Source organism: Giraffa tippelskirchi, chromosome 13 (assembly GCF_054371585.1).
Source record: "Giraffa tippelskirchi isolate mGirTip1 chromosome 13, T2T-mGirTip1v1.2.pri, whole genome shotgun sequence".
Classification (NCBI taxonomy): Eukaryota; Metazoa; Chordata; class Mammalia; order Artiodactyla; family Giraffidae; genus Giraffa; species Giraffa tippelskirchi.
The window spans coordinates 19,970,562-19,998,547 of record NC_137287.1 but is presented as its reverse complement, the minus strand read 5'-3'; the positions used below and the strand labels follow the sequence as shown (position 1 = coordinate 19,998,547).

Genomic DNA, 27,986 nt, shown 5'->3' with positions numbered 1-27,986 from the left:
GGGAAGTGGAGACTTAGCAACTGGACCACCAGGGAAGTCCCCTAGTAGCTATTTCTTGAGTGATATGAATGAATTTCTGTTATGAGCTCTGCTCCATTGGAGGCAGGATTTAATCTTAGCCAATCCCTTTCCTTGAAGGGCATCTAAGCTCAGAGGATGGGATCGTCTGGCCTGGGTCATCTTGCCTGCATGCTGCCATCTGCTGAGGTTTTCTCATTTCTCTCACCTCACTGGGGTGAAAGGAAGGATGATGGGAAAAAAGGATTGGGAAACATCACTTAATTTATAGCAGAAGAGTCACTGACCACACAGCTTTGTCCCACTTTATTCCTTCATGCACTTGAGAGCCAGCACACTCAGTAGCCTGAGTTCCAGCTGCCAGCCCTCAGAGATACACAAGCCTCCCCCAAGCCAACAAGCTCTGCTCCTAGGGAACCACGCTCAGCACTGTTCCTGTGCCATGGCCTCACTGATTCTCACAGAAAGCCCAAGAAGCAGGACAGGTAGGACTGGTGATCCTCATTTCACAAACGTGAACGCCAAGACCAGAAATGGTTATATGAGTTACCTGGGTTTGCAACATGGGCTTGGGGCAAACCTGAAGTTGGGAGACAGAGGTGCTTTGCTCTGGGGTTCGCCAATTTTCTTCAATGGGTAACTCTTCAAACAGCTGCTGAAAGTGGAAAATGCAGAGGAGTAATGAGAAATCAAATCCTGATGACCTCATTTGAGATCCTGGATGCAGCCACGCCTGAATCAGGTCCACCTCCTGGACGTATCAGTAACTGCTGATGGTCAATCCAGCCCTTCCAGCAGGAGGCACACCCATTCATTTACGAAAGAAATATTTACTGAGTAAAGAAACAGAATCTGGATTCCTTAGGGTGAGACTGATACTTGGTGAAACAAAAGCCTGTGTGGGGGGAGGGTCGGGGGGGAGGGAGGCACAGGCTTAGACCGTGACATGATGGAGAACTCTCACAGCCAGGGAAAGCCCTGCGGAGGAATTAGAGTCACTGAGAATCTAGAAAAGGTCTGGCTATTGAATCCTTCTTTGGTTAATCATGAGGAAGCACACCGAGATTCTGGAGTTTAAGTTGTCAATTTAAACAACAATTAAATTGCTGCCAATTTAAGTTGTCAATCTGCCCCTCTCAGGCTGTGTTAATTGGGTAAGATACCCTCTCTGAGCTTCAATTTACAAATTGTAATGTGGCCATGATGAGAGCTGATCCATTTCAAGTGATGTGGTGTAAGGATGAAATAATGTGTGGCCAACACTGAGTAGAATCAGTATAGGAAAGAGACAGGCAGGGCAGGAGAGTGGTACATGCATGGACTCTGGAATGAGTCTCTGGGTTTGAATCCTGAGTCTGCCACAGGTTCGATGTGTCATCTTGGGCAAGTTACATTTTTCTCTATGACCAATTTCCTTATCAATAAGATGAGTACCTAACTCACAGGGTTAGATCGAAAGTGCTTAAGACTGTACTTGGCAGATAACAGGATTTTTACTGTTCCAAGATCCTATATTTGTGAAGACTCTCATTCATAAATGACAGAAATCCATCTTAAATAATTATAAACAGCCTGAGGAGCTGGCACTAGTGGAAAAGAACCCACCTACCAACGCAAGAGATGTAAGAGATGTGGGCTCGATCCCTGGGTTAGAAAGATCCCCTGAGGAGGGCATGGCAACTCACTCCAGTATTCTTGCCTGGAGAATCCCATGGACAGAGGAGCCTGGCGGGCTCGAGTCCATAGGGTTACAAAGAGTCAAACATGACTGAAGTGAGTTAGCATGCATACGTGAGGAGCTATTGGCTTATGTAGCTGAAATATCCAATGGTTTACTTAATTCAGACATGGCTGCATCCAGGGGTTCAAATGAGGTCAACAAGATTCAGACCTTCAACACCTCTGAGCTCTACGTTCTTGTCTCTGTTTCACCCTCAGGCTTGCCCTCTCCAAGAGGGGTCCTTGCCAAACTCCAGTTCCAGCTTACTACCTTAGCAACCCAGTGGGAAAGAGTGCTTTTCTTCCTTAAAAGTTTGAACCCAAGGCTCCAGGCTCCAGGACCTCACTAGACCTCACTAGACCAACTTGGTCACCGGCCCATCCCTGAACCAATCACTCTGATCAGGAAGATGGAATGTGTGGATTGGTCAAACCTAAGTCACGTGCTCTCCCCTTTAGTCAACCACAACTGCCAGATCTATTTGGAATTTTGATGGGCCATCACACGTCCACCTCTAAGCTAATAAAGTCATCACTCTTCTCATCCCACCCCTGACATACAGGCTGAAGTGAGGGAGAAATTATTTCCTACGGTGGAATCAGGGTGCTGATACCAAAAGACAAGAATGTAGACCTTCCTCAGGCAGATAGAACAGGTATGCCCTCCAGAGTCCTGGTACCGACCTCAGCCTCCCTGATCATCAGAGAGACCCACTTGATCTCTCCCCACCATGCCCTGATCCTGAGCCAGTCTAGTTAATGACAGCTGGCAGTAGGCTGCAGGCTTGAGGCTGACTGACCATGCCCAGGGACAGCACTGCCAGGGACACAGTCAATGTGCTGTGAACCTCAGCATCCCTCCTGGGGAAAGACTCACATCTCTAAGGAGTGGGCTTGGCTTGAGGATCCCAGGAGAAAAGGCCTCAGTCCTAGAGAAGGAAAAGGCAAGGGGACAATTTAAGGGCCCAGATTCTGCAAGGCTCTGGAACAAGAGGGTCTCAAGCAGTGAAGAGACGCTAACACAAGAAACTTAGGGAAGAATTCAGACTTGGAGGAAATATTCCATATTCATCCCTTCATTGACTTATTTGTTGATTTAATGACCTACTGTGTGCCAGGAACAGGGAAGACAGCAGTAAACAAGGAGTGTGTTCTTGGAATTTATGGTAGCATAAAATAAACAGACATATTATTAAACCCATAATTAATTATTTATAGTATGTTCCCCCAAAAGAAAAAACATGGGGTGCTGTGAGAGCAAATAATTAGATGGCATCAGCCTGAGTATGTGTGGATGGTAAGAGCCTAAGGGCAGGAGGAATTAATCAAACAGGGAATGGGTAGAGAAGGATATATGAGGCAGAGAGAGTGTAGGTGTAAAGGTCCTGAGGCAGATGCAAGAGGAGTATGGGAAGAAGAATCTGGAGCTGGGAAGGGACCAGATGACACAGGACTGTACAGATCTTTTGTCTGTATCCAACAGGAAGCCACCTTGTCTAAAATTCCCTCAGGTACAATACACAACAAACAGACATTTGATAAATACTGATGAATCACCTACTATGTACCAGACTTTGTACAAGGTATCTGAGATAAAGCAGTGCTTATATTTTAGTGAAGAAGTCAGAAATTAAATGACGGAAGAAGTGCTTCCCTGATAGCTCAATGGTAAAGAATCCACCTGCAATGCAGGAGACCTGGGTTTGATCCCTGGGGCGGGAAGATCCCCTGAAGGAGGAAATGGCAATCCACTCTAGTATTCTTGCCTACGAAATCCCATGGACAGAGGAGCTAAAGTCCACGGGTTGCAAAAAGAGTCAGACATAACTGAGTGACTAAACAGCAACAATAAATATAAACAAGATAATAAACACACTCACATATAATCATAAACTATGTGAAGGAAGCAACTAGAGGCTGGTGGAGACCTAAACGCTGAGAATGAGACAGCTCCAAGAAGAGCCAGGAGAGAGTGGGGCAGGCAGAAAGCTGTGTTCCTCAACCTCCTGCACACTAGAATCACCTGTGCATGCTCAGTCTCTAAGTCGTATCCACCTCTCTGCAACCCCATGGTCCGTAGCCCACCAAGCTCCTCTGTCCATGGAATTTCCCAGGCAAAAATACTGGAGTGAGTTGCCATTTTCTTCTCCAGGGGATCTTCCCAACCCAGAGATTAAACCTGAGTATCCTGCTTTGCAGGCTGATTCTTTACCACTGTGCCACCTGGGAAGATGCAGCATTTTAGACTCACCTGGGGGAGCTAAAAAAGGCTGACCCCCACATCCAGAAATTCTGATTCCGCTGGTCTGCAGTGGGATGTGGATACCAATACTATTTAAGAACTTCTAGGATGGTTCTGGGGTCAGCCAGGACTGAGAACCCCTGGGTCAGACCCTGCTACTCAAAGTGTGGTCCACGGACCAGCAGCAGCCACACCACCTAAGAGCTGGTTAGAAATCCCAGAAGGGGCAGAACCTCAAGCCCTTTCCCAGACCTACTGGTTTCAAATCTGCATTTTTTACAAGGTGCCCATGTTAAAGTTTGAGAATGGCTGACCCAGAGTATAGTGAGAGGGAGCGGTGTGGGTAGGACAAGGTGGGACTGGAGAGATGAGAGGAGGTCAGATGGGCTTTAAGGGCCTGGTTTCATTCCAAATACAGCACAGGTACACATATACCACACCCCAACACACACACACACAGCACACGGGCATGCAGCCATATCCACATGTGGGTACCAGGCCCATTTATATTCCATGCTTTTCTAAAATGTATTTGCACCCGCCTCTGATAACTTCCAGCTTCTCTGGTGGCTCAGATGGTAAAGAATCCACCTGCAATGCGGGAGACATGGGTTTGATCCCCAAGTTGGGAAGATCCCCTGGAGGAGGGCATGGGAACCCACTCCAGTATTCTTGCCTGGAGAATCTCCATGGACAGAGGAGCCTGGAGGGCTACAGTCCATGGGGTTGCAAAGAGTCAGACAAGACTGAAGGACTAAGCACTGATAACGTCAGATGCCCTCCTCAGGGTAGCTAGGGGAATCCCTATCCCATCTCTCTCTCTCTCTCTCTCTCTCACAAACACACACGCACCTGCCCTTAGACTCATCCCACCCAGAGACACCCCTGCCTCACCCCCATCATACTGCAGCTTAGAAAGACTCCAGTGGGTGAGTGGGCAGAGGGAATGGAGGATCTAGGGGAAGAGGCCACATCTTCTTTCTCCTGCCCAGATGGGGGAGAAACCATCACATCCACACAGGTTACAGGGAGGCAGCCAGGCTCTGTACTTTGCAGAACTAAATCCCAGGATGGAGTTTGCTCCAAACGCCAGAACTATTCCTGGATGTCAGGTGCAGTTAATGGTTGCCGTGGCAACCACCCATGCTTAATGACTAGAAGAGAGTTAGAGATGCTGGATAAATGTCAGGGCCCAGGATGGATTTGCTGGGAGCAGATCTGCTCGCGCTGGGCAGAGTTGCCCAGTGAAGGTTGAACCGAGCAGTTCAGGGTAGCTGGAAACAGATGCAGGAGACTCTCTCTCCCCCTTCTCAGGTTAGTGGAGTCAGAATGGCACAAAATGTCAAAAAGTGTAGATTTCTACATGGACGGTTTCTACATAGACTCCAGGTTTGTGGGTTTGATCCTGCAAAGTGTTCTCAGAGATTGCAGGGGGTGGAAATCTGAGTCCAGGTCCCTCAAGAATTAAAATATGTCACTTTATATATAAAAAAAAAACTTTTCTGGAGGGCTTCCCAGGTGACACTAGTGGTAAAGAATCCGCCTGCCAATGCAGGAGACTTAAGAGACCTGGATTCCATCCCTGGGTTGGCAAGATCCCCTGGAGGAGGGCATGGCCACCTACTCTAGTATTCTTGCCTGGAGAATCCCAGGGACAGAGGAGTCTGCAGAGCTACAGTCCATGGGGTCCTATAGAGTCAGACAAGACTGAAGCAACTTAGCACACATGCACATAGACTTTTCTAGATTATTTATTTAATGAAGAAAATGCCAAATTAGTGTTGAAAAAACAGCCTTTTGTAAAGATGATGTCAAGAAAATGAGATGATAAGCCACAGACTGGGAGAAAATATCTGCCAAAGACTCATCTGATAAAGGGCTGTTACCCAAAATATATGAAGAACTCTTGAAACATGTATATTACCATATGTTAATTAGATGACCAGTGCAAGTTCGATGCATGAATCAGGATGCTCAAAGCTGGTGCTCTGGGACAACCCAGAGAGATAGGGTGGAGAAGGAGGTGGGAGGGAGGTTCAGGATGCGAGGGACACATGTGCACCCATGACTGAGTCATGTCAGTGTACGGCAAAAACCACAATGTTGTAAAGTAATTATCCTTCAATTAATTAATTTAAAAACAGAACTCTTTGAACGTCCCATTCTCACCTTCTCCCTTAGAGTCCATAAGACTGTTCTATGCATCTGTGTCTCTTATTCTGTCTCGCATATAGGGTTATCATTACCATCTTTCAAATTCCATATATATGCATTAGTATACTGTATTGGTATTTTTCTTTCTAGCTCACTTCACTCTGTATAATGGGCTCCGGGCTGGGGCAATGGGATGACCCAGAGGGATGGGATAGGGAGGGAGGTGGGAGGGGGGTTGAGGATGGGGAACACGTGTAAACCCATGGCTGATTCATGTCAATGTATGGCAAAAACCACTACAATATTGTAAAGTAATTAGCCTCCAACTAAAATAAATAAATTTATTAAAATAAATAAAAAATAAAAACAGAACTCTTAAAGACCAACATTAAAAAAACAAAGAGCCTGATTTTAAAATGGGCCAAAAACTATAACAAACGTATCACTAAACTCAAATTGAAACAATGAGATACCACCAAGCACCTAATAGACTGGCTGAAATCCAAAATGCTGACACCACCAAAAGCGGGTGAGCAGCAGAAACTGTCATGCATTGCTTCTGTGCTGTGCTAAGTCGCTTCAGTCATGCCCAGCTCTCTGCAACCCTATGGACTATTGCCCTCCAGGCTTCTCTGTCCACGGGATTAGTGGGTTGCCATGCTCTCCTCCAGTGGATCTTCCCAACCTAGGAATCAAACTTTTGTCTGTTTACATTTACCTGCATTGGCAGGTGGGTTCTTTACCACTAGAACCACCTGGGAAGCATTGCTGGTGAGAATGCAAAATGGAACAGCTACTTTGGAGGACAGTTTGGTGCTTTCTTACAGAGTAAATATACACTTAACCATGCAATCCAGCAATCATATAACTTGGTATTTATCCAAATACTCCTTGGTATTTATATCTACACAGCAACCTACACATGGATATTTATAGCAACCATGTTCACAACTGCCAAAAACCTGGAAGCAACCATGTCCTTCAGTATGCATGCATGCATGTCACGTCCGACTCTGTGCCACGCATGGACTGTAGCCCACCAGGTTCTCCTGTCCATGAGATTCTCCAGGCAAGAATACTGGAGTGGGTTGCCATGCTCTCTTCCAGGAGATCTTCTCGACCTAGGTATAGAATCCATGTCTCTTACATCTCCTGCACTGGGCGGTGGATTCTTTACCTCTAGGGCCACCTAGGAAACCCATCCTTCAGTATGCTGCTGTTGCTGCTAAGTCGCTTCAGTTGTGTCCGACTCTGTGCGACCCCATAGACGGCAGCCCACCAGGCTCCCCTGTCCCTGGGATTCTCCAGGAAAGAACACTGGAGTGGGTTGCCATTGCCCTCTCCAATGCATGAAAGTGAAAAGTGAAAGTGAAGTCGCTCAGTCGTGTCTGACTCCTAGCGACCCCATGGACTGCAGCCTACCAGGCTCCTCTGTCCATGGGCTTTTCGTATGAGTGGATAAATAAACTGTCGCACATCTTAACAATGGAATCTTGTTCAGTAGAGAGAAAAAAGCTATGAAGCCATGAAAAGGCATGGATGAACCTTTTAAAAAAATTTTTTGTTGTGGTAAAAGTCACCTAATATGAAACACACTGTTTTAACCACATGTGACTGTACAGTTCAGTGGCACTAATTACATTCACATTGTTGTACCTCTCTCACTATCATCCATCTCCTGAATTTTTCATCTTCCTAAGCTGAAACTCTGTCCCCATTAAACACTAATTCCCCATTCCCCCTTCCCCATCCCCTGGTCCCTGGCATCTACCAATGTGCTTTCTTTTTTTAACTTTTTATTTTATATTAGAGTATAACTGATTAACAATGGTGTGATCATTTCAGATACGCAGCAGAGTGACTCGGTCATACATATATACCTGTCAAATTCCACAAATTTGACTATTCAAGGTACCTCGTCAAGCAGTATTTGTCTGCACCTAAAGTATATTGGAATGCACTTTTAAGGTTAACTTAACATATGTCCTACAAACAGACTGTATCTTCTTTTTATTTCCCCCTGTGCAATCCAATAGGTTCTCATTAGTTACCTATTTTATACATAATAATGTAGGGGGTGGGATAAATTGGGAGATTGGGACTGACATGGAGGAATCTTAAATGCATATTGCTAAGTGAAAGAAACTATATGACATTCCAACTATACGACATTGGAAAAGGCACAACCAAAGGAGACAGTAAAAGGGAAAGTGGTTGGCAGGGGTCAGGAGAGAGTTGGATGAATAGGTGAAGCGCAGAGGATTTTTTAAATTAATTAATTTATTTTAATTGGAGGATAATTTCTTTAAAATATTGTGGTGGTTTTTTGCCATACAGCGACATGAATCACCCACGGGTGCACATGTGTCCCCACATCCTGAACCCCCTCCCACCTCCCTCCCCACCCCATCCCTCTGGGTTGTCTCAGAGGACCAGCTTTGAGGGCCCTGAGTCATGCGTCGAACTTGCACTGGTCTTCTGTTTCACATATGGTAATATACATGTTTCAATGCTATCCTCTCAAGTCATCCCACCCTCGCCTTCTCTCACATAGTCCAAAAGTGTGTTCTTTACATCTGTGTCTCCTTTGGTGCCTTGCATATAGGATCATCGTTACTGCCTTTCTAAATTCCATATGTATGCGTTAATAAATGGTATTGGTGCTTCTCTTTCTGACTTACTTCACTGGCACAGAGGATTTTTTAAGGCAGTGAAAACTACTCTGTGTGATACTATATACATACTGTATACATACTGTTACATATTTGTCCAAACCCAAAGAATATACAACATCAAGAGTGACATAGAATGTAAACTCTGAATTTGAGTGGTAACGATGTGTCAGTGTGGGTTACACAGTGTAACGCCTGTGTCATCGGTTATAACGAAGGTACCATTCTGGTGGGGGACGCAGATAAAGGGAAGGTAATGAGTGTGTGGGGCAGGAGCATATCGGAAATCTCTGGACTTTCCTCTCAATTTTGCTCTGAACCTAATACTGCTCTAAAAAGTACAATCTATTGAAAAAATAACAATAACTTTTTGAGCCTCACACCTCCCCCCGTTACACTGTAAGTGTGCCATTTACATGCTGTTTACATGTGTTAAAGAACACATGCAGGAAGCCAGGAGTAAGTTCCAAGTTGCACAGTGGATGTCTCTCAAGTCTGCCAGTGTGTCTCTGTGATCCTGCGTGGCGCTGCCCTTGGGAAGTGCTAGCACCTGGGAATGCGGAGGCCAAGTTCAAGGGATCAGCTGCCCTGAGCTCCCCGCTCAGGGTAGGGGCTCAGGGCTGTGTGTTGCTCCCATGTTGAAAAAAAAGAAAAAACACTTGTATGGCCTCAACCTCAACCTTGTAAGAGGGAATTGCTTTCCACAAACCCTCAAAAACCCTATCTGGACCTGCTCCACAGTCAAGGTCTCACAAACCACAGAGGTCAAGTCCTTTGTGTGTGTGACAGCGATCGTGTGTCTGGCTGGCTCAGACTCTGGTGAGCTTCGGAATCCTGCAAGAGCCTGCTAACAAGCAGTTTCTCAGACTCTCCCTAACTCACTGCCTTGTGTAGAGAGCCCAAGAGTGCACTTCTCTTTTTCCTAACAAGAGCCCAGGTGATTCACATGTGGATATGCCCAGCTTTTCCAGGAATCCAGAGAAAAAGAGTTTTCCCCAGAACCTCTGCCATGGCCATCTGTTTGGTCTGGAAACTGATGGGTTCTTTGACTCCTGCCAATGCTTGCCAAGGTGAGATTAAGATGATTTTTCACTAAAATGATTATGGGGATCACCCCCACCCTCATAGATAATCTGATATTAAAATAATAATACTAAGCTGTTAAATAAGGAAGGACAACACATTTCAGGATTTTTTCCATGCTATTTTAATTTTGTTGTTTTTCAGTCACTAAGTCGTGTCGGACTCTGTGACCCCATGAACTGCAGCGCACCAGCTTCCCTGTCCTTCACTATCTCCCAGAGTCTGCTCGAACTCATGTCCATTGAGTCGGTGATGCCATCCAACCATGTCATGCTCTGTCACCCCCTTCTCCTCTTGCCCTCAATCTTTCCCAGCATCAGGGTCTTTTCCAGTGAGTCATCTCTTCAGCTGGCCAAAGTACTGAAGCTTCCTTAACATCAATCCTTCCAATGAATATTCAGGACTGATTTCCTTTAGGATTGGCTGGTTTGGTCTGTGTTGTCCAAGGAACTCTCAAGAGCCTTCTCCAGCACCACAATTCAAAAGCATCAATTATTTGGCTATTTTAATGATATTTTGTAAAAGTCAAACATCAATTAATTTCCATTCTCATTTTTTTCTCTCTCTCTTTTTACCCCTGCTTTCCTGGTACCCCCAAACACATGGCTTATTCTGCCTACTTGGCAGAACTAGGTGTTCTACACCAGTGCTGGTGAAGTTCCAGGTGCTGAACTGGGCATTCAGAACACAGAACTGGTGAGAACTGCTGTCTTGGCTAGGATGGGCCAGGCTCTTGACTCCGCACTTCAGAACCGGCTAGGACCCAGGCTTTGGGTTAGAATGGTGTTCCAGTTGGGCCTGCAATTAACCAAATAATTAAAGACCAGGAAAAGATTTTACCCCAAACCCAGCAAAGGGGCTAATCAAGCAAAATGCCCAATGCCAGGCTCTACAGAAATTAATCAGACCTAGAGAAGGACAGACAGCACCACAGGCCCCTGCTCTGAGCTCAGCTTCCTGCACTTGGTTCTAAGGCAGGACATTCACTTGATCAGGCATCTCTCTCCGGGTGGACGTGGCTGGACTCTGGCTGGACCACTGTTCCTCCCCTATCACCAGTTACTTCTTCAGAAGTTTCACGATAGCTTTCAATGATTCCTCTGATGATGCTTTTCCCTTCCTGCTCCTCTGCAAGCCCCTGCCGCCTTCTAAGAGATCTTCTAAAACTATAAATCAGATCGTGTTTCTCATGTATGTAAAGCCCTCCAGAAGCACAGACCACACACCTCTCCAGCTCCCAGCCCTGACCTCAAAGGGACTCCATCCTCTGGCTCCTTCGTGGACCTGGTCTTATCCTGTCTCCCCCTTACTCACTCTGCTCCCTGCACTTCCCTCGATTCCAGAAACACGCTCCATACTACCCTGCCCTGGGGCCTTTGCACTTGGGGTGCCCTCTTCCTAGAAAGTTCTTCCCTCACATCTTCAAATCTTGTCACTCAGGTCATCTTCGCAGAGAAGAATTCCCTGTCCACCCAATCTTATGATTCTCTCCCTCTCCTCCCAAGACACACACACTCTCTCTCTCTGGGAATTATTTTCATGGCATTTATCACTATTTGAAATCGCCTTTTCCATTTTTACAGAAACTTTTGTTTTGTTGATTTATTCATTCACTGTTGGTCCCTCCACACTAGGCTATAACAGCCTTGAGCTCCGGAACCTAGTCTGTTTCATTCACTGATGAATCCGGTACACCCAGGACACAGCTTAATGCAAACCAGGCACCTTGGCAGACATCTGTTGAACAAAAGACTGAATCTGGATGTGCACCGACAGCAGTTCAGGAGCCTCAGAAGAGCCTGTTTATTTCTCCTTAATTCACTCATTCCCATTAGGAGCCATGAGCCATAATTGCTGTACCCCCAAGTGCTGCGTCTTGCTCAAAGACACCAAGTTTAGTTCCGGGTCCTCATTATCGACGAATTCATTATCCATATCCTGCACATGCGAGGCTGCACGAATGAGCCAGCAAACTCCATCTTACTGTGAATACCTGACCTGACCATTCATAAAATCAATCTCTGCTCAAACACACCCCAACCCCATCCCACTGCACCCCCGTTGAATACCCTGCGGTTCATGGTCGTGCCCAGGCAGCCTCTCTCTGACTGCCAGCTCATGTCAACATGTGACCAAACAACGCAAATAGGAGGCAAAAATGACTGCAAAGTGAGAATGGGTGTCTCGCAGCATAGTCAGGACTTCCTGAAATGGATGTGAGGGATGCTGGGGATTCGGTGGCATAGGGTGACATGCCAGCAAAGGGTGACCAAGAGCCCAGCAGAAGGGCACCAGTTAACAACGGGAGAAGAGAAAACCGACAAGAGTGGTGATGTGATAGGTGCATCCCAGCCATTTGAATATCAAAGGATTAAGAAGAGCCCTTGAGAAAATGATGACATGCTCAAACATTTTTTGCAAAAAATGACCCACTTTATGATCCAGCTCTGAAAGTCAGACTTTATAATCCAGCTGGGAAAGTGAAGGATTTTGTATTGCACCATCATGCGATTTTATCAGACAAAGGATGACCCCTCCCACCAAACATCCACATAACTGACTTTGGGTTCATCCTAGTGTGTAGTTAGAAAAGATAAGACAAAATAAACATAGTCTCATAAGTGATGGTTCTATTTTCAAGATAAGGTTGGAAGAACAACCTTGAATTTTATTATTTGCTATGAAATAACAGTCCCTATTTTCATTTATTTATTTTTGGCAGCTCTGGGTCTTCACTGCTGCTTGCAGGCTTTCTCTAGTTGCGGTGATTGGGGACTACTCTTTGTTGCGGTGCGTGGGCTTCTCATTGTGGTGACTTCTCTTGCTGCAGAGCGCGGGAGCTCGTGTGTGCGTGCTTCAGTAGTTGTGGCACACAGGCTTAGTGGCCCCGGGGCACGTGGGATCTTCCTGGACCAGGGAGTGAACTTACATCCCTTGCATTGCAAGGCAGGTTCTTAACCACTGGACCACCAGGAAAGTCCTGGTCCCTATTCTTAAGTGAGCTCCCCTGAAGGCTATGAGTCTCAACCTTAGTTGATCAGTTATACTCATCTGGGCAGCTTTGCAAACTCCAGATGTCCAGGCTCATTAAGTAAGACTCTTCAGAGGTAGAATCGAGATCAGTATTTTCCAGCTGTGCCCGCAGCCCCTGAAATCCCCATGTGCCTCCCATGTTGGGAAGCACCGTTTCAAGGTACCCTTATCCTCTGTAATAAAGATCTGCTTTCATACCAGGAACCCAAGTATCCTTACCATCAGGTGGTGATTTTGGTTTCTTAACACAAGTACTTTTGGGGCACAAAGTTGATGTTTGTTCTTCTTTCCTGATTTCTCAAGGCAGATTCATCACAATGAGCACTTAACAAAAGACCTATACCACTGGACCCAGATTGTCTCGAGTGAGCCTCGGTTTTCATTCTGAGCTGGAGTTTGGGGCCCTGACGTGTGGCTGCAGCAGCCAAATGGAAAGGGTGCCAAGGTCCAGGCACTGGCTTGGCTGTCTTTCTGGGCTGGACCAGGTTCTGGGCACTGATGCTGGGCTGGGTGGGGCTGGCTAGGAGCATCCCCCCTCACCCTGAGCACATGGTCACTATCCAGAGACTGCTCAGAAGTAATCCTTTGTCAGGTCGGATGGTGCCACGGCCACCAAATTCTGCCCCAGGACTATCAACATGGGCTGCTCACAGTCCACAAGAGGTGGATGGTGGGGGACCCGCCTAAAGACCACTGAGAGACTCTGCCAGTCTTATCTCCTCCCTTCAGAGGATGGACATCCTGGGGACAACTGCCCTCCATTCAGGGTCTCCCTTCAGGGCTGCAAACTTGAAAAAAGGATGGTTGCTTTGAATGACTCTCTCACTTCCCCTGGTCTTTCTGCTCTGGGTTTGGTATTTCCCGTCTTGAAGCCAAAAACACTGAAACCAGAGCTGTCTTTAGCTGACCCAGAAAAGCTCTGTCAGGCCCTTGCCCAAACTTGGTGCAGCCGGCAGTCTAGGCTTGTTCCTGCTGGGGTGTGACGGCTCCTCAGGCTTCCTGCCTGGCTCATCTCTATGTGGGATCACACGTGTGCACACGCCCACACTCAGGTCTGTGCATGTATAGACATGTCCATGTGAGGGTGGCAGGGAGGAGACATGATCTCCAGCTTCCCCATGGCTTCCTCTCCCCCCATGCCCCAAATAGTTAGTAACAACATTAATAGCTGTCCCTTGGTTTGGGTTTTTTTTTTGGGGGGGGGATGCAATGGGAGTCACACCATGTGGCATGCAGGATCTTAGTTCCCCAACCAGGAATTGAACCTGAGTCCCCTGCATTGGAAGCTTCAAGCCTAAACCACTGGACTGCCAGGGAAGTCCCAGCAGCTGTCCTTTGTTAACGGTCTTCTTGGGGCTCAGCACTATGTTAGTACCTTTTAGGGGATTTTGCTAAGACCTCAGGCTTTGAAGTTAGACAGACCTTGGCTTTCCTGTCTATAAATGGGTTGATTGGATTAACACACACATAATAGTAACCGTCGCTCTAAAGCTCTAGACAAATATTAACTCTTTTAATCCTCATTAAACCCCACGAGCTATATACCACCAGTATTCTCAGTTTACAGACAGGAAACTGAGATACACGTAAGTTCAGTAACTTGTAACACAGCCAGCACTCACAGTCAGGCAGTCTGGCTCCAGAATCCACTCTCCTCACTCCAGTCTATGGACAGCAGGAGTGCCTGCTTCATGGGGTTGCATGCACTACACAAAAATCCCTTAACTTGATGCATGGCACAGGGCACATCTAGACAAACAGCAGGTAATAGATTAATTTCTTTGAGAAGTTATTTGCAGATTATTGTTTTTTCACAGGAGACTGAGGCTCAGTGGAATAAATAACTCATCCAAGGTCGCTCAACCAGTGAGTTGGTAAGTGGTGGAACAGAGATTTGAACTCAGGCCTGGGGGTTCCAAAGCTTTGTTCCTATGACTGTGCCACTGGACAACCTCTTTCTAGATCAAATATGTACCTGCTGAAGAGGTTGCTGTTCAGTTGCTCAGTCGTGTCTGACTCTTTGTGACCCCATGGATGCCAGGCTTTCCTGTCCTTCACTATCTCCTGGGTTTTGCTCGAACTCATGTCCATCGGTGATGCCATCCAACCATCTCGTTTTCTGTCACCCTCTTCTCTTCCTGCCCCCAATCTTTCCCAGCATAAGGGTCTTTTCCAGTGAGTCGGTTCTTCGTATCAGGTGATCCAAAGTATTGGAGCTTTAGCATCAATCCTTCCAATGCATATTCAGGATTGATTTCCCTTAGGATTGACTGGTTGGATCTCCTTGCAATCCAAGGAACTCTCAAAAGTCTTCTCCAGCACCACAATTTGAAAGCATCAATTCTTTGTTGCTCAGCCTTCTTTATGGTCCAACGCTCACATCCATATGTGACTATTGGAAAAACCATAACTTTGACTATGTGAACCTTTGTTGGCAAAGTGATGTCTCTGCCTTTTAATATGCTAAGTTCATCATAGTTTTTTTTCTAAGGAGCAAGCGTCTTTTAATTTTATGGCTGCAGTCACTGGCCATAGTGATTTTGGAGCACAAGAACATAAAGTCTGTCACTGTTTCCATTGTTTCCCCATCTATTTGCCATGAAGTGATGGGATCGGATGCTATGATCTTTGTTTTTTGAATGTTGAGTTTTAAGCCAACTTTTTCACTCTTTCACTTTCGTCAAGAGGCTCTTTAGTGTCTCTTCCCTTTGTGCCAATCTCATCCTCATATCTGAGATTATTGGTATTTCTCCCAGCAATCTTGATTCCAGCTTGTGTTTCATCCAACCCAGCATTTCACATGATGTACACTGCATATAAGTTAAATAAGCAGGGTGACAATATACAGCCTTGATTTACTCACATCAAGGGAGTAATTTGGAACTAGTCCATTGTTCCATGTCCAGTTCTAACTGTTGCTTCTTGACCTGCATACAGGTTTCTCAGGAAGCAGGTAAGGTGGTCTGGTATTCCCATCTCTTAGAGAGTACAGCCTTTATTTCTCCAAATTACAAGAATCTGACTTGTTTGTAAAAATTCCAGGAAAGTAAACTCAATATTTTGTAATAACCTACAAGGGAAAAGAATCTGAGAAATATGGATATGTGTGTGTGTGTGTGTGTGTGTGTGTGTACACTAACATAGTGTTGTAAATCAACTACGCTTCAGTTTTAAAAAACCTGAAAAAAAAAGGAATTCTAAGCAAAGCAGCCTAATCCCCACTTCACGATTGTTGATGGCCATTTCCCAAGATCAGGCTGGGTGCCCACGGTACTCAGATTTGAAAGGAAATACTCAGGATGGAGGCTGAGCCAGGGAACGTGGAAATACCACTTTCCCTGGAGATATGTGACAAGGGCTTTATGAGTTAAAAACACAAACATCCCATTTTCTGGGCTCCCTCCCCAGCCTGGCTGCCTCCCTTGCATGTCTGGAAGCCCCTCAAGGTCATGTAGATCCTTTAGGTTACCCCAACCCTAAGGAAGAGATGACCTTGGTCCTTGTGCAACCCAACCTCCGAGATAGTCCATAGACCTCAGTGCTGAAGGGACAGCTTGAAGGGCAGCTGATGGACCCAGTAACACCCCCACAAGAAGCCTTCTTCCACCCATCGACCTCCTTTCTGTTCCCCAAGTTCATTCCCAACCCCAGAGCCTTGGTACTTGCACAGCCCTTGGCCTGGAAAGCCCTTTCTTGGGCTCTTCACACCACTGACTCCTTCTCTGTACTCAGTATGTGCTCATATGTTCCCCTGGACCACCCTGCCCCAAGTTGCCAATGATCTCCCCCACCATCATATCATCCTTTAGGATTCCTTTAAAGCAAAGTTATCTTGCTCTTTTATTGAATAGTCTATAGACTCTTTTCCAATGAGGATATAAATTCTGAGGACCAGAATCTTCTCTGTCTTGGCCACTAGTCACTTCCTAGGACTTAAAACAGCTCTGGTACACTGTGGGTGTTTGATAAATTTGGGGGAAGGATGGAAAGAAGGAAAGTAAGGAGGGAGGGAGGAGGAGGTTGAAGTAATCAATCTTCACAGCCCAGTTCTCATGCCTGCCCTACCCCAGGTATCCATCACCTGTCACCAGTGGCTACTGGATCTGTCTCCCAGACCAGCCACCATTGATCCTCTTAACACCCTGAATTACTCCGAGGACCCAAATGAGTTTTTCTTTCACTCACTCCCTCTCATCATCTCACATGTTATTCCACTCTGCCTGGAGCCACACACCTCCCTTACTCTGATTAACTTTTAATTAACCTTCAGATCTCAGTTTAGACATGATTTCATTCAACATTCAGTTAACAAAAATCACTCTACGAAGTTATCAAGTGAGAGAATTTTTGGTGATGAAGGAAGCGCTTTTACTTTAATCTTATGCCTTTTCTATGTATACTGTTTGAATTTTCTAACTACATACATATATTCTTTTAGTTTAGCAGGGGTTATCTGAATACGGAATAATGGATTGCTTCTTATTTTCTTTGTAACATTTCTCTGCTTTGAAAAAATATCCTAATAAATGTACTCTGTCAGTGTCAGTACCACAATGACTTAATTATTACAGCTTTGTTTCATGGTTTAATATCTTACCGGGAGCCACCTTCCTGACTTCTTTCATTCATTCTACTATTTTTTTCATAGCAAATTGCCTCCAGCTTCCATTACCAAATAGACTATTCGATCACCTGGAAAGAAATGATAATTTTACCCTATTTTTTATTGTGTATAACTCCTAATTCTGCTTTATTTCTTCTCGTACTGGAGCTTGTAGAACCATGGTATGTAACAGAGGCAATTGTGGGCATTCATATCTCATTCTTGATTGTCATGGGACTATTTCTAGGGTTTGACCTTTGAGAAGGATTGTTGGTTTAAAGGAGGGGCCTTCCTCATAGGAAAGAAGTATTCTTCTATTGTCGGAGCCAGAGATGAGCCATTAGTGTAAACTTCTCTGCAGGACGAGGCTGTTGTCACCCCAAATCCAATCCCTGTAATTACACTTCAACACTTCAGGTAATCTCTCTTGGTTCTCCCTGTCACTCCAAACCTCATTTTGGGGTCCTGAGGTCTGTGAGTTCTCACAGCCTAGCTTCCTATGCGCACTGCTTGGGCTTCCCATCACCTCTCAACTGTAACCACTGGATCTGTCTCCTAGACCAACCATCACTGAGCCCTCTCCTGCTGTACCACATTCCTGGTTTCTGCTTCTCTCAGCCCCAGTGTCTTAGCCTCAGCTGTATTAGGACAGTGCTTATCTCTGTATCCTGACTTCAGCCTTGCAGGGTACCTGTTTCCAGCATCTCTCTTGACTCCATCCTCTGCAATTCATGGGCAAGTCCAATCCCATCCTTTGTTTTCCTTAGATTTTACTGATGTGGGGAAATACTGACAAGAAAATATAAGTGAGAATAAGAACAGCAAAATCTTGATTTTTAAGAAACTATTTGTATGTTACAGCCTGGGGGGTGCAGGGAGAAGGCTGGAAGGAAACATACAGAAATGCTAAACAGTGGTTATTTCTGGGAGCTGACAATATGCTACTTGTAAGAATGGCCAAGTTCACTTTTTGATGAGTGTATGACTTACGGTGCCAGCAGCTTCATTTTCAGTGTGGAGTCTTCCTCAGGGAAATTCTTGATTCCCTTTCCTTTTATATTGCTTTTTAAAATCTCATCATGGCACCAATGTGTCTCTTCTGGTCCTAAAATACCTCCCCAAGCCAATGGTAGGAATAGCTATAATTTATTGAGTTCTTACTATGTGCCAGGAACTATACTAAGCGCCTTACATCACTGCCTGATTAAAAGAGTTCTGTAGAAACTGCTGAGTACAGCACTACTATTACAGCCTCAATTAATTCTCATGACAACCTCATGAAGTTATTATTGTGATTATCTTCGTCTTGTAGGAGAAGAAGAAAATGAGATTTGGAGAGGTAATTCGCCACAGGCAGCTCAAGTGACATAGAGCTGGGTGGGGAGTTTGGCCAACTAGAAAAACTCACATCCAGTCCAAAGGCAGGGAGGGGCTACTGATGCCCAGTTGCTGGGGATTGTTTTCACATGGACATGTGGGACAGAGCGCCCCATTGTTTAAGAGAAGCTGCAAATCAGACTTTCCTGGGACATATCCTGAATTTTAAATTGCAGCAATATACTTAACTTATAAAAATATAAAGGACTTCCCTGGGGGTCCAGTGGTAAAGAATCCACCTGCCAGTGCAGGGCACACGGGTTCGATCCTTGGCCTGGGACGATCCCACATGCTCAGGAGCAACTAAGCCCATGGGTCACGACATTGAACCTGCACTCTAGAGCCCAGGAGCCACAACTCCTGAAGCCCACGTGCCCTAGAGCCCATGTTCTGCAACAAGAGAAGCCACAGCAAAGAAAGTAGCCACCTACCCCCAAGTCTCCCCAACTAGAGAAGGCCCTTGAGCAAGCCCGCATGCAGCAAATACGACCCAGCACAGCCAAAAATAATAAATTAATTAATTTAAAAATATTAATGAAATTTGAAATCAAAATGCGATAAAATACTACAAGTAAAAAACTGAACATAAACAAACAAACACACCAAACAGAACATTCTGCAGTCCATATTTGCCCTAGATGAACATTATCTACTTCAGAAGCACCAGCTTGAATTAAGTTCTCCAGCCCCAAGAAGGCCCAAATTCCTATTTGTTTCCCACATTTGTGCCCCGCCCCGCCTCCTCCCCCCCCACCCCGGTTTGTACACAGTCTGCGTCTGACTATTTGCAACCTCATGGACTGTAACATACCAGGCTTCTCTGTCCATGGGATTCTTCAGGCAAGAATACGGGAGTGGGTTGCCATGCCCTCCTCTAGGGGATCTTCCCAACTCAGAGATCAAACCCACATCTCTTATGCCATCGCATTGGCAGGCGGCTTCTTTACCACTAGCACCACCTGGGAAGCCTCCTTAGGCAAACAGTCAATAATTTTGGCTTTGCTGTCTCTACCACAACTACTCAGCTCTGCCATTTTGGCACAAAAACCATAAACAAATGGGCATGGCTGTGTTTCAATACGATTTTATTTACAGACACTGAAAGTTGAATTTCATTTAGTTTTTTTTTTTTAATATGTCATGAAACAACATTCTTCTTTTGATTTTTCCAACATCTACATATGCAAAAAACAGCCTGAGCTCGTAGGCTGTACAAAACAGGTGGTGTGACGGTTTAGACCGCTTAAAATTCTTGACCGTTTCTCCAGGAGCCACTGGTGTTTGCTGGCTCTGCGTCCTAGTTTCAGGCTGCCTTAAGCCACCTTAGGTAAGGCCCATTTCACAGGCAGATGCGGGCATGTGTGCAGTTCTCCAGTCCCACGTGGTTCTGACTGGTCTGTTTCAGTAGTTTTCACATTTAATCTTCAGCTGAACTTTTCCTTCCTATGAAATCTTTTGTGGAGAATGTGAAACAGCTACTAGTAGGTGGTCTCACAGCCACTCTTCTTGCCCTTCCCAGTGGCCCCTGATGTATATCCTGGAAAAAGCATAGTGGATGGAAAAACCACCATCCTATGGTCTGATTTATAACAGTGGACGGACCGTGAAATGGTCATAGAGCCACCTGGCAAAGGGCTTTGCTTACAACTCTAAAATGTGTTGAAGAGAGTGCAGTTCTGAGTAGTGATTATGAACTTGGCTTTGGAGTCTGAAAGACTTACATTTGAGTGTGCCACTTATAGCTGTATCCTTGGGAAAATCACCTACTTTATAGATTTCCTCATCTGTAGAATAGGGCTCACAATACCAGGTACCTCACCAGGCTGTCTTGAGTGCTAGAGGGGATAAAACCTGTAAAGTGTTTAGAATGGCATGTGCCTCACGTGTGCGACTTATTCTGATTTGTTATCCAGCCAGGTGGAAGGGGATGGGGCTTAAAAACAAACAGGAATCTGTGGATGAAACTCTCAAATCCAAACAATAAAAAGGAAGGCCTTTTCTCAATATCAAGGAAGGAGTTCTGAGTTTGTCCTTCTTCCAAGAATTTCTTTGAGTCTTCAGGCTTTCTCTTCAAGACTCCCCTTCTTGGTTCTGAGTTTCTTCTCTGCCTGGTAAGTGGAGAATCAGAACCAAGAGAATGGGCTCATATTGCATTGCATTTTCTGTGAAATGCCTCTGGTTTGGAGCATACTTGTAGTGTGGGTTAAATACATGGCACTCCTCAAGACAAGGAAGCAACCTAAATGTCCATCAACAGAGGAATGGATAAAGAGGATGTGGTACGTATACACAATGGGATGTTACTTAGCCATTAAAGAGGATGAAATAATGCTGTTTACAGCAACATGGATGAACCTAGAGATTATCATACTAAGTGAAGTAAGTCAGAAAGAGAAAGGCAAATACCATATGATATTACTTATATGTGGAATCTAAAATATGACATAAGTGAATTTCCATGAAGCAGAAATAGATGCACAGACGTACAGAATAAACTTGTGGTTGCCCAGGGTCAAGGTCGGGGGGGTGGTAGGGAGAGGGTTGGGTTGGGAGTTTGGGATTAGCAGATGCAAACTGAGACATATAGAATGGATAAACAACAAAGTTCTACTGTATAGCAAAGGGAACTATATTTAATATCCTGTAATAAGACATCATGAAAAAATATGAAAAATTATATATATATGTATAACTGAATCATTTTGGTGAACAGCAGAAACTAACAGAACATTGTAAATAAACCACACTTCAATGAAATAAAATTTTAAGAATATACATGGCATGGGACTTCCCTGGTGGTCCAGTGGCTAAGACTCTGTGCTCCCAATGGAGGGGGCCCAGGTTTGATTCCCGGTCAGGGAACTAGATCCTGCATGCCACAACTAAAATCCTGTGTGGCCAAATAAATAAAGAAATAAATTTTTTAAATGCATAGTGCTCCTATTATTATCAGATAATAATAGACATAGTGTAATGGTAAAGCCAGATGCAAATATTGTCTCTTCCCTTCGCCAGCTGTGACAACTCTCTCTCCTCTGCGATCCTGCATTGGCTCATCACTGAATGTCAGTGTGAGTAGTCCCTACTTCCTAGGGTGGTGGATAAGAGTAAATGAGAAGAATGTAGGTTTCAGCTCTGTGCCTTGTGCACTGGAAGTACTTTAAAGGTGCCGGCCATTATAATGATGCGCCTAGAGCTTTGCAAAAATTATCTTATCTTCATATATGATCTTATTTAATTCTTACAGTAACTACTCTGAAAATATAAGCCCGGCTGTGTGTGAATATAAGCCTTGTCTATGGTCCTCGACACCACCTGGTCCCTCACCTCTACGGGCAGACACAAGAACAATAAGGCATAATTTCACACTGTGTTGTGGTGAGAGGTTCTGAAATTGTTTGTCATTTATGAGAACTGGCGGAGCCATTAACTGCCCCAGAGACTGGCTAATTGGCTAGTTAACAAACACCCACAATGATTATCAAACACCTACAATGAGTTAACTCAGGCTGATGGCGAAGGAAGAAAAGGAAAAAGAATGTTGACGGTCATTTCCCCAGGATATACCTGCACAATTCTGTCCTCCTGAAGGAGTAAGCTGCACAGCAGAGCCCAGCAAGCTGTGGTTCCAGGCAAGGGGATCGTCAAAGGGGACTATCCTGTGTTATCTATCAGGGAGAGTGGGTTACTCCGAATCCGTGCCTGGCGTCCATACTGAGGAGGCAGCAGACCTTGACTGCATTCTGGCTCACCACTTCTGCATTTGAGCGCAAGCACAGTGTTGTTTTGTTTTTTAATTGGAAGATTATTGCTTTACAATGTTGTGTTGGTTTCTGCCATACAACAACTCAAATCAGTCATAACTATATATTAATGTATATCCCCTCCCTCGTGAGCCTCTCTCCCACTCCCTCCAAAAATATTTATTTATTTGGCTCCTTGGGGCTTTGTTACAGCATGAGGGGGGTCTTAGTTCCCCTGACCAGGGATCGAACCCAAGTCCTCTGCATTGCCAGGTGGATTCTTAACCACTGGGCCACCAGGGAAGTCCCTAAGCACAATGCTATTGGCCCGTTGTTTCATCTGTAAAATGGGAAGATAAGCTTTTATATATAAATATATATATATATACACACATATATGCCTACACACTGGGTTTCCCTGGTGGCTCAGCAGTAAAGAATCTGCCTACAATGCAGGAGCCACAGGAGACATGTGTTCGATCCCTGGGTTGGGAAGATCCCCTGGAAGAGGACATGGCAACCCACTCCAGTATTCTTGCCTGGAGAATCCCATGGCAGAGGAGCCTAGAGGGCTACAGTCCATGGGGTTGCAAAGAGTCGGACACAACGAAGCAACTTAACACACACATGCATGCTGCTGCTGCTGCTGCTAAGTCACTTCAGTCGTGTCCGACTCTGTGCGACCCCATAGAGGGCAGCCCACCAGGCTCCGCCGTCCCTGGGATTCTCCAGGCAAGAACACTGGAGTGGGTTGCCATTGCCTTCTCCAGTGCATGAAAGGGAAAAGTGCAAGTGAAGTTGCTCAGTCGTGTCCGACTCTTAGCGACCCCATGGACTGCAGCCCACCAGGCTCCTCCGTCCATGGGATTTTCCAGGCAAGAGTACTGGAGTGGGGTGCCATTGCCTTCTCCGACGCACATGCATACACACACACATATGTATATTCCACTTCCTCTTCCCCTTTCCCCTCATTGACTGGGAAAAAAAATAACAGCTCTCATGATGAATGCTTATGCTTCCTAGCTCTTTGCCCTTCTATATAGATCCCAGCATCAGGCAAAATCTAGGAAGTAGAAAGTTTCTGTCTCCATCTCTATTTATTTTTTTCCTCTACTAATCTCCTTTTTGTGCCCTAAGAAAGCCGCTGATGGACCCACCAAGGCAGAACCCACAAGTCTGAAGGACCTTCACTGTGGGAGAGAAGCCCCAGGCTGGGGCTTTCTGACCCCTGCCCCCACTCAGGGCCACACTTGTTTCCACAGGGGCTTTCCGAGGCGTGTGCAAGAAAATCGATCACTTCCCGGAAGATGCTGACTACGAACAGGATACAGCTGAGTATCTCCTGCGTAAGTTCCCCCTACTTCCAGGGTCCACCTGGCGGGAGGATGGTGAAGAGGGGTGCCCTGTGGACACCTAGCTGCCTCTGAGTTTGAGGCTCCCCAGTACCTAGCCTCAGAAATGGATATGTGCAACGAAGCTTCAGGAGGATCTTTGCTACCAGACATAGACATTCAGGCAGTTCTGATATCTGAGTCTCTTTCATTTCAATGAACTAGAAACAGGGAAAAAAAGTTCTTTTTAGTCCACTTAGGAGAAAATCTAAGGGTTTTCTTCAAGTTGAATACAAGTTTTCACCTGCCACAGAGGGTGGATTTGAGGTGCTAACGGGCCAAGTGCTAATGGGAGAGGAGCTAATGGATGAAATGCTAATGGGCGAGGTCCTAAGGGGCATGGCCTGGGAGAATAAAACAAGGTTCACCCTTCTTCAGTTTCAACAGCATTGGGGCAGGGCCAGTGTCTCCCCGTAGATTGTCCCAAGGTCAGTAACCCTGATATGACGTGGAACTGTCATGAACACAGAATGTAGGAGGCAGTAGGGTATGCTGAGCAAGGGCTCTGGATTCTGGTCGACCAGGGCTTTTACTCCACTGACGCCCTACTAGCTGGGTTAGATCTGGGCCAAGTTACTTTACCTCTCATTGTAAGACCAAATACTATAAAACTCTTAGAGGAAAACAGAGGCAGAACATTCTTTGTCGTCTTTTTCGACCACCTCCTAGCAAAAGGAAAATAAGAATAAATAAATGGGACCTACTTAAACTTAAAAGCTTTTGCGCAGCGAAGGAAACCATAAACAAAACAAAAAGACAATCCTCAGAGTGTGAGAAAATATTTGCAAACAGAGCAATTGACAAGGAATTAATCTCCAAAACATACAAAGAGCTCATGTAGCTCAATAGCAAAACAGAAAAACAAATGACACAATCAAAAAATGGGTGGAAGACCTAAAATAAACATTTCTCTAAAGAAGACACACAGATAGCAACCAACACCTGAAAAGATGCTCAACATCACTAATAATTAAAGAAATGCAAATCAAAACTACAGTGATTTGTATTAATTCATACCACTCAGAATGGCCATCATCAAAAAGTCTCTCACCTTTCTTTATAGACAGCAATGAAGACTATAACATCATCCATTTAACAGGGTCAAGAAAATTAAATAAGCTGATGCACATTACACTCCACCCAGGGCCAACAAGTACTCCTGAAACCATACGTGTTGGCTCTTTTTTGGGGCATGGGATGAACAACAGCCAAGGCCAATGGCAGCCACGGCCTGACATTGATCCTAGCACAGAGAGAATTGGAAACAATGTAATTTAAATAGAATTTCTTCAACAGGGAGCCTGAGTTTCCTCAAAAGGAAAATTTTAAGCACTGACTAATTTACTATTAGAGGGTGTTAAATGTAACATTTTTTAAAAAACTGCTACAGTAATATCAATGAAAACTTCAAGAAACTGTGGTATTCTGATTATGCCTATAACTCATAACTCAAGCAGAGTGTTTTACAATTAAAATCAGTTTTCACTCTACTCATGTGTGCTAGTCTGCAGAGGGGCTGTGGGTCTTCATATGAGCCTTTAATCACATAACAATATAAGTGGTGCTGGGGGATCAGTTTGAAAGAAACAGACACTTCTAAGCTAAATTTTAAAACGTAAACATATTATTTCTCTCTTTTTCAGCTACTTGGATTTGTCCAATGCTGCCTAGGGTTTATATGAGCAGCTCAAAAAGATCCGATGTAGGAATAGAAGCCACATTTTGAGAGGGAGCTTGGCCAGAGTTTGGGGGATGACATAGATTATTATTACTTGGACTTCCTCAAAAAAGGATGATCCTAAAGCCATCACAAGTGGGGTTTTACCAGAGTGCCTAAGTTTTTTTCTTCCCTGTTTTGATGTTTGCCCTGCTGGGGATGAAACAGAACTGTGAGTTCTATTTCACAACTTGCAAAACTGATTTTAAATTCTTCCAAGAGATGCACCTCTTTTCCAACAAAATTTACCTCTCCCCTCTTGTAAGGTGAGGGTCCTCACCATCAGCTACCAAACCAGGTTAAGGAGGGACCATCCCAAACACACGAATTTCCTGCTGGGGATTTTGGAATCCCTGACCCAGTCACATGGGGCCAGGGTCCCGTTCCTGCAGGGGTCTCCAGCCCTTCCAGTCCACATGCTGCCAGTTCTTGCTGTGACTGCACCCCAGGAGAATGGGATTCTCCACACTGATTTGTTTGCTCTTTCTTCTTTCTCAGATGTGGTTGGGGAGGTTACAGCTTAAACCTATAGCAGAAGGTTTAATAGTCCACAGGTCCTGTTGACTTGAGCAGTGGTCCCCAACCTTTTTGGCACCAGGGACTGGTTTCAAGGAAGACAATTTTTACATAGACAGCAAGGAGAGCGGGATGGAGGGGATAGTTTCAGGAAGATTCAAGCACAATAGGGTTCTGGCTCCTATGAGAATCTAATGCCACTGATTTGACAGGAGGCAGAAATTAGGCATTCACGTGAGTGATGGAGAGCAGCTGTAAATACAGATGAAGCTTCACTCACTGGCCCGCCGCTCACCTCCTGCTGTGCAGCCTGGTTCTTAACAGACCACAGATGGGAAGCAGTCCAGGGCCTGTAGGTTGGGGATCCCTAGACTAGAAAAATCCCTAACATAGCACTGGACCTGGCCAAGCCCTGCTCAGACACCGAAGGTGAAATTACCCTGGAACAAGCTTCCCTCCCCACTCCTAGGACCACAGCTTAGCCCCGTATAGATTAGGAAGGAGACACAGAGAAGGAAGACTGTAAGCCCTCTTTAATTGTCCTGAAGCCAAACAAAAACCTTCTTGTTCATCTAGATAAACCAAATCCAAGGTTGGGAATTCCCTGGCAGTTCAGTGGTTAGGACTCGGTGCTCTCACTGTTGAAGCTGGGGTTTGATCCCTCGTGAGGGAACTAAGATCCCACGAGCCATGCATCGCAGCCAAATAAATAAATAAATAAATAAATCCAGGGTAGATGCCACCTGACTTAGGAGAAAGGGGCAGCAGAGCACATCCTGTGTGAGGCTGGCACCTGTAGCCAGAGTCTTTAGAACCTGCTCTGATCTCGCCTGTGGGGCAGAGATGGGATCTGGTCACCGCGTGGTTTCCAGATGGTTCCCACACCACACAGGAAGCAACCACTTTCCCATATCTCACAGCCACACATCGCAAATACACACAACCAACGCATTTCAGTAGCTTCCAACATTCAGATCATCTCCTTCGGGCATAATCACACTGTAATCATACTTTGAAATTTTTTTTAAAAAATTGTTTTTAAGGTGCTCTCCTTTAATCAGTTGAACTCATCACATTGAATATTACAGCAATTCCCATCAAGGACACAATGCAAACGATTGCTTTAGAGATCTGTGCAAGAGTTCCTAACAAGTGCTTGATATAACTGGGGGTAGACCCACTCCTAATATTTGTGGGGCCCAGGGCCAAGGTTCACGTGGAAACTCATAGGCCATATGGGTAAATATTTAGATGCTATAAATAAGCTATGCCCACCAAAGACCCCAGAGCTTACTTCCCAGGACACCCCTTGACATGGGCACTAAAGGAACCAGTGGGCCCACCCTGCCTCCTGCAAGCCTGTGTGGGACCCCAGATGTGCAGGGCAAGCCAGGCCTAGGCCAGGACTCCTGGACAGTGACTGGCCTGAAGCCAGGATGGGGACTGATCTAATCATCCTCCCAGGGGTCAAGACAGCTAGGACGCTCCCTTCATGCTTCAGGTCTCCTATCGAGGTGTCTAGTTAGTTTGAAGCCCCTCCCAAAACTTCCCCATCACAATAGGGACAGTTATTGGGATCCTGGTCTGCCCAGACCCCAACACTGGGTGACTTGGGGTGGTCATCCCTAAACAAAAGCTAGAATTTTTTCCTTCTTTTCATGAAGAGAATCTCACTCCAGTTCTCCTCCATCGGCCCTCCCAGGCAGATCCCAAATCAG

At 45.4% G+C, this 27,986-nt stretch overlaps 1 protein-coding gene across 1 annotated transcript in view; it reads left to right on the top strand.

Moving 5' to 3' along the window:
- The window catches only part of CACNG3 (calcium voltage-gated channel auxiliary subunit gamma 3), a 99,608-nt gene that overhangs the window by 62,213 nt on the left and 9,409 nt on the right, over positions 1-27,986 (top strand). The window contains exon 2 of the mRNA XM_081554485.1: positions 23,907-23,990. Coding sequence (XP_081410611.1) covers positions 23,907-23,990 — 84 coding nt within the window. The remainder of the gene's footprint in view (positions 1-23,906; positions 23,991-27,986) is intronic.